The 7,361-nt window shown below is 42.0% G+C and overlaps 1 protein-coding gene across 1 annotated transcript in view; it reads right to left on the bottom strand.

Annotated features, from left to right (window-relative positions):
* Positions 1-7,361, bottom strand: part of sspo (SCO-spondin) — a gene marked incomplete at its 5' end in the record, with an annotated part of 102,981 nt that overhangs the window by 54,638 nt on the left and 40,982 nt on the right. The window contains 12 exons of the mRNA XM_010769066.1: positions 1,157-1,302; positions 1,449-1,615; positions 1,730-1,882; positions 2,554-2,612; positions 2,708-2,819; positions 2,911-3,111; positions 3,872-4,042; positions 4,430-4,630; positions 4,709-4,755; positions 4,879-5,048; positions 5,163-5,242; positions 5,340-5,510. Of these exons, the coding sequence (XP_010767368.1) occupies positions 1,157-1,302; positions 1,449-1,615; positions 1,730-1,882; positions 2,554-2,612; positions 2,708-2,819; positions 2,911-3,111; positions 3,872-4,042; positions 4,430-4,630; positions 4,709-4,755; positions 4,879-5,048; positions 5,163-5,242; positions 5,340-5,510 (1,678 nt within the window). The remainder of the gene's footprint in view (positions 1-1,156; positions 1,303-1,448; positions 1,616-1,729; positions 1,883-2,553; positions 2,613-2,707; positions 2,820-2,910; positions 3,112-3,871; positions 4,043-4,429; positions 4,631-4,708; positions 4,756-4,878; positions 5,049-5,162; positions 5,243-5,339; positions 5,511-7,361) is intronic.

The raw sequence follows: 7,361 nt of genomic DNA, 5'->3' as shown, positions 1-7,361 counted from the left end.
CACCCCCAATTACTATTGCATTAAGGAAGACATAACACAAGTCTTTCTTTTGATATGCTCTTTAATAAAATAGGCTACCAGCCTACCACAACAAGCTAACAGTCTGTGAAACGTAAAGACACTAATTAACAGATATGGTCAAACTAAAGTGGTAGAGACATGGCAGAATTCCTACAATGAAGCGGGACATTGAACTGTTCATCCGTGAGAGGGCAATCAAGAAAAGAGAGCGAGCGGCCCCGTTGAGGAAGTTTACAGATGAAAAGACTCAGCCATGTTTATGCAGCACTGCACGTGGAGATGTGGACGCGCAAATCGCGCAGATTACGTAGGCCTACATGTATACAAACCTGCGGCGGAAACCCCTCTTGTCTGTCAGTGAGTGTGATTATTTTATAAAAGTAACGAAGTAACGTGTGTCGGGGCAATGTTAGTAACTGTAGTGTGATTACTGAATTATAAAAGTAACGCGTTACACTACTCCGTTACCGACGAAAGTAATATTATTACAGTAACGCGTTACTTTGTTACTCTCCCGGTGTGTAAGGGAACTCACAAAGTGTCAGAAAAGAAAACCCTCTCTCTTTTCCTCCGTACCCAGATCTCTAAAAAAAGGGGTGCAACGGAGCTGATCCAGATTTGCTGCCGATATTACGTGATATCGGAAATGTGGGCTGGCTTTACACCCACGGCCCTATCAGAAACGTCGCCATCAGAAACAATGCACGACGTCTTTTGGAAGTAATATGGTCTTTGTTTGCATTAATAAGCATCGCTAACACTCCGAGCTACTTACCCAGAATCAGCACTTCTCTAACAGGGCTGAAACAGAGGGATATGAGGGATGTCTAAAATGCATGATCTGTTTTGTATTTTGAGAAAAACACTTCATAGACATGTTTTTTATATATCCGAGACCTATAATATATGCCTAGAAATAGTATAATAGGAGACCTTTAAATTGTATTTCAACCCAGGTGCCTCATTTTCATAATAAAACAGGACCTCAAACTAGGAGGTTTAATTAGACATTTAAGAACCAATATACAGTAAACCCTGTAATTGTCCAGCAGAAGAGGACAATATGTATTGTTGGCAAAGTGTAAATGGATTAAATATAGCACAGCTGCAAATATTCAGAACATTTCCTGCTCACCAGGTGCTGCAGTCATGGACCAGTGTGTCCCCAGGCTGAAGTTCCCCTCCCTCAGTGACGTTATGGAGGAGCAGAGAGGAGACAGGTGTGACAGAAACACTCTGCAGAGAGGCCAGGAGGTCCTTGTCCACCAGACAGGGACACTCCTGAAACACACACATTTTAATTAAAATGTTGTCTGGAAATATGTTAAATGTTTCCTTTATATCCCTTCGTGTTGCCATAACAAATGTTAGCGTTTCATGATATTTCATGACTTATACTTAAGTTGCTCAGGTGACAGGGAACCCACCTGCAGGCAGACACCGTGGTGTTGGTACCTCTGGTGGGGGCAGTGGCAGCCTTCCTCACAGCCATCGGAGTAGCATCCCTCCCTGCCGCTGACGTGAGCGCAGCTGAACGGACAGCCTTCCCCTCGTTCACACTCTCTGTACAACCTGCCAGGGGGGCAGCCCACTTCTGAACAACATAACATGTACACATTAACGAAACTCAGAAAGGATACACCGGATCTAAAGTCATTAAAACTTTGATACCAGAGTGACAGATATTCTACAGCAAATCAGGACTCACCGAGGCAAACCTGGGTGTTGCAGGTCTTGCTCTGGCGCCTGAGCCCGCTGCAGGGGGGAGAGCTGCAGAGGCGAGAGCGGGCCTGCTGTCCTCCACCACAGCTGACCGAACACGCAGACCACCGAGACCAGGGCAGCCACGGGCCCACCGAGTCTGAGAGCAAACACTCAGATGTAACACATCATTTATATAAATAGTTATCACCGCAATAAACCGTATTTAATTTTGTCATAATGTACATTATTTAATTTCATATTCTTTTCTTGTACATATCATATTCTATTTACATGTATATAGACTCCTTACAATATTTTTGTATTGTATTATACATGTTGTATTGTTGGAGGAGCTCAGGTCAGAAGAATTGCATTGCCATTTCTACACTGTAGCTTATGTGCATATGAAAATAAAACCTTTGAACTTGAACTCATAAAGAAAGAGTGTAAAATGTATTGAACTTCATTCCGAAGACTGTTTATCTTTCTTTAAATATCTTTTTATCATATTTTTGTTCAAATTTCCAAGAGGGACGTTATTTTATTTAAAGGGTAATGTAAATCCACTCCTCTATTAGACGCCAAGCTGAGAGAAATACAGTTTAAGTTGAAGTTCAGCCTGAGTTCAAAACTCCAGTTCAAAGTGATTTGATCAGACAGGCCTACCTGTGCAGATGTGTGTGTTGCAGTCTTTCTGCTGTTCAGCGACTCCCAGGCAGCCCCTCCCACTGCTCTGAGGGGAGGGGTTATTACACTGGCGTCTCCTGAACTTGACCCCCCCTCCACATGACAGCGAGCACTCAGTCCAGGCCCCCCATTGGCTCCAGCCACCGTCAACATAGCAGCCAGGGACTGATTGACACTGCATCACCCCATACTCGCATGAACTGAGATGAAAGATGACAGTCAATTATACGTTAAACTGAATTACATTCTATATTCAAACCATTTCAATCTTAAGAGCTGTTCAGTTGTGCAGTACCAGTTGTTGCAGTCACTGATGATGCTGTCTCCTGGTTCTGCAAACTGCCAACCAGATCCACCAGGCCATTCCCATGATGCATTACTGGAATATAGCCCGCTGAATGTCATCCCTATATCAGAGACAATATCTGATTAGACAATCTTAGCAAACACAATATAAAGACTTCAACTCATTTTAAATAAACAGATTGTGGATCCAACCTGTATCTGAGCTGTTGTGGTATTTGCAGCGACACTCCGCCCGGGCTATACACACTCCATCCTGCAGGAGCATGTCACCCGGACATCCGCAAGTCTGTGTGCACCCAGGTGGGTCCAAGCACTCTGTGTCGCTATGAAGATCTGAACAGGAGCGGGGACAGGGCTTCCCACAAGGCCATTCTTCCTGACCGCCACCACAGTCTGCAGAACGCAGGAAAAAGAACAGGTTTAAGAGAATTACCTCATCAAGTGGAGTGATGGGTTTTACGGTTAAATTGTGCTTTCTCAGAGTTTGTGAAATTGTAAAAGCAAACTTGAAACTAGCAGAGGTGGGAAGTAACTAAGTACATTTACTCAAGTACAGTTTTGAGATACTTGTACTTTACTTGAGTATTTCCACTTTATGCTACTTTGTACTTCTACTCAACTACAATTCAGAGGTAAATAGTGTACTTTTCTAGTTACTTTACAGATTTGGATTAGTAATGTGAAATATAATCAACTCTTAAATCAGACTTTAGTTACACCTGGAGTAAACAAAGTCATTCAAACTAGCTGCACCTTTGCCAGCTTTGATAACACTTTAATGATCAATAATTATAAAACATATCATATATATGATTCTTAAATGGACCAATCTGCAGAGTGAGTACTTTTACTTTTGGTACTTATATTTTGATGCTAATATCTTTGTACTTTTACTTGAGTTTCATTTTATTCTTACTTTTACTCAAGTACAAGATCTGAGTACTTCTCCCACCTCTGAAAAGTAATCACATTAGATCAAAAACAAATTCTCAATGGGAGGGCAGGGAAAGATCCTTAATCTTCCCTTTCCTTTATAAAAATGCACATTTTTATCTTTTCACATCCTTATCATCCTCATTTCCATCCAGTACCCTAAATTGAGGCGGTACATCAGTGTTTCTCAATATACACACGAGTCCTTTATTATGCTGACCAGAGCAGATGGTAATGTTGTCATAGCAACCACGTCTCTGCCTGCTCTCCCCAAGACAGGGGAGCCCACCGAACTTGGCGGGAGGACTGTTGCAGTCCCTGGTGCGAGCGGACGACCCAGCGCATCCATCACACTCTGACCAGGGTGACCAGGGGCTCCACGAGCCGTGGACTAGAGAGAGGGGAACAAACAGAGACACAACAAAGTATGTATTATAGTGATTTAGTACTATATCTGTCTTCCTGTAAACAAGAAGAAGAAGATCATAAGATGATACAAAAGAAAGAGATACAATTAAGGAGATATAAAGAAGGAAATAGGAATAAAAGCTAGGAAAAAAAACCTTATTATGTCAATATCATCATGGAGAAGAACCTTACTACACTACTTACTTCAACTACAGGAGTTACTGACAATGGGATCTGGAACATGTTTTTGTTCTGCAGTCACATACATTTTGGTTTCTTGGGGCTGAATAATACTTTAATTCAAAGCATCGTTCATTTGATCAATTAGCTTGAATTAACGTATGTTACTAGAAACCAGTAATAGTGGTACCTGGGCAGAAGGTGATGACAGGGCATGGCTGCCTCTGGATTTGAACTCCGACCCCGTTGTGTATTTCCTGTTCTCCAGAGCAGACCACTCCCCCAGCGTTGGGCTCAGGACAGCTGCAGCTCCTGTAGCGAGACACAGACTCCGCCCCACAGGTCCTTGAGCACGGAGTCCACTCTGACCATTCACACCAGCCGCCTGACACTTGGAACACACAGAGATGCAAAATCTACATTTATGGCTTGCTCCTAATTGACAGTTTTCTGTATTGGTCTTACTCACCTGGACAGGGGTATCTGGTGCAGTTGAGCCGACCACCCTGACAGGTGCTGAAACAAGTTCAAATGTCAACATAAATATTTGACTATCCCTTCGTTCTGGATGAATCGATGTGAAATATAAATGTGTTCTTCATTTATAGTGTGTGGTTCTTCTCTGTGTATTATTCTGACCAGTTGTTACACCCATCAGGGGCTTCAGTGGTCTCCCCTGGTTCCAGCCTGTGTCCAGTGTTGAGGTCTATGCAGAGACAGTCTTCCCGCTCCACACACACTGTACCGTTGGCAGACAGGATCTTTCCCTCTGTACAGTAGCACCCAGGCTCACATTGCCACTCACAGTGCTGAGGGAAAGACAGAAAATGACCTTATTATGACCAGATTTCTTCATTTGTATACATGACTTGATGTTTAACCAGTGGTAATGAGTCAGCTAGAGTCAAGATTAGTATACTCACAGCCAGGTCATCACAGGAGCGAGGGCAGGAGGGGCCACAGCTACTGAACGCTGTGCCTGGGACCTTAGAGCATGGCGCCACTGGAAACATACACAAAATGACATATTTTTAAAACACTGACTAAGTGTCGGCTGTATTGTGAACAAAACCAATACTGCACACACTCTGTAAACATACCTGGACAGTGGCTAGTGTTACAAGCTATGACTTCAGACCCCAGTCCCTCGCAGTAGTTCCCCTCCCCCTCAGGACGGGGACTGTCACACTCTCTCCTCCGGCTTTGAACCCCTCCACCGCATGACTTGGTACAATCCGTCCAGTTACTCCACCGACCCCACCCACCATCCCCTGGTAAGAGGGAACACATCATGATGAAGGGGTGAAAAACTAAAACAACTTCACAATAATAAAGATTAGTAACTAATACTTTATCTGTTCATATTTAGGACCTGAAAATAGATGAATCATCAAGGAAGTGACAGTTATTTGGAGTACAGAATGTATCTGTCCAATACACAAGCAGTTTACATGGCAGTAAGAACAAAAATAAAGTCATCTGTCCAACAACTTATTTTTCCTTCAACACTGTACAACAAAATTGTAACCTCGGTTTATATTTTTGTTTAATTTCAGTCTCAATATAAAAAAAGTAAATCATGAAAGTACAAAGAGACTTTTTGCAATTTAAACTGCTTTAATTCAAGTGAAATCTGAATGTAATGTTGTGGATTTGTAGATTATGCGCTTTTATTTTCCAGAATTAACTATAAAAATATACTAATATTGTATATTGATAAATGTTCCTATCACTCAACTATTGCCTGAACAAATAAAGTTTGCTCACACTGCTTTAAGTGTACAAATGCACTTGCATGTGTATGTGTTTAAGTGTACAAATGCACAAATGTGTAAATTGTCTGAACAAAATCCAACTTAATGTAACAAAAAATGGTTTAGGCAGTTCATTTATGTAGGAGGCGGCTTGTTTGGTTTTTTTCTGTAGTGAGTGTGCAACTGGGAAACATAAACCCTGAATTAACTGTTCCTGCTTCAGCTTCCAGATGGTGTTCTGGAAACACAGGGGAGACTTCAATTTCCTCCAGGGCTGAAGTAAATGCTAACTTCTGGGATATACTGTACATTTACTACCACTAGACCAGGGGTTCCCAAACTTTTCAGCCCGCGACCCCCAAAATAACAGTGCCAGAGACTGGCGACCCCCTGTCGACGGGGGTGGGGGGGGTGGGGCTAGTGAATTCATTTCAGTTTTCCGCACTCTCGCGGGAATATCTCCGCAATGGAGCGAGCTTAAGTTTCGATTGCATGATATAGCCCAGCGCAACACCTTCGTCAAACATCTTGCCACTTGTTTGTACCATTTTCAGGCGATTTGTAATCTGTTCTTGAAAAACTATGTATTTTTTAGGATTTCAAGAAGCATATAGAACAAACAATGGATGTATTTTATGAACATGTATCCATGCTGAAAGTAGATTTAGATGTGTTAGGAGTGAGATAGAGATTATTATCTAATATATGCATCTGATGAAGCATTGCATGAAGTTTGTTGATGATCAGAGGCTGTTGTTGGGGCTGCATAAACGTTTTTTTATTTTTGTTTTGTAGGCAGACCATGCAGGCCTCAGAGATTTAAACTTGGGCCTGCGACCATAGTTTTATTGTATTTTGTTTTGAAAATCCACAGCGGAGGTTTGTGTCGTACTACATGCGGTGTATTTTGCATATCTCTCAGTAGCCAACAATCTGTGAGTCTGTTGGCTCGGACATAAACTCGTCATAAATGTAGTCTACATTTCATAATAACAGGAGTAAAACCTGAGAGGATTTTAAATCGCATTTGAACTAAATGCTTATACAATCTGTAGTTGTATTTGTATTGTTGATTTAATGTGTGAACGAGGCGATATAGAGAAGGTTAAGCTGTCATTAAGCTGTCATTATTAGGCTGTAATTTGTTATATAATATTGGAATGGGTAAGCAGGCCTATTGTTTTTGGATATTTGTGGAGTTAGGTGGTCCGTGAGTTTTTTTTATTGGTTAAGTGGTCCTGGTGGTATGAAAAGGTTTGAGAAACACTGCTCTAGATTGTCAAAGGGGGAGCCTGTTCGAGGGGAAATTAATACAGATTGCTAGTCCCGCCCTCGAAAAATGGTCTGAGACTGTCAAAGGCACCAGAG

Source organism: Notothenia coriiceps, unplaced genomic scaffold (assembly GCF_000735185.1).
Source record: "Notothenia coriiceps isolate Sejong01 unplaced genomic scaffold, NC01 NC01_scaffold00006335, whole genome shotgun sequence".
Taxonomy (NCBI): domain Eukaryota; kingdom Metazoa; phylum Chordata; class Actinopteri; order Perciformes; family Nototheniidae; genus Notothenia; species Notothenia coriiceps.
Note: the sequence above shows the minus strand (reverse complement) of the source record. Positions and strands in the feature narration are given on the sequence as shown.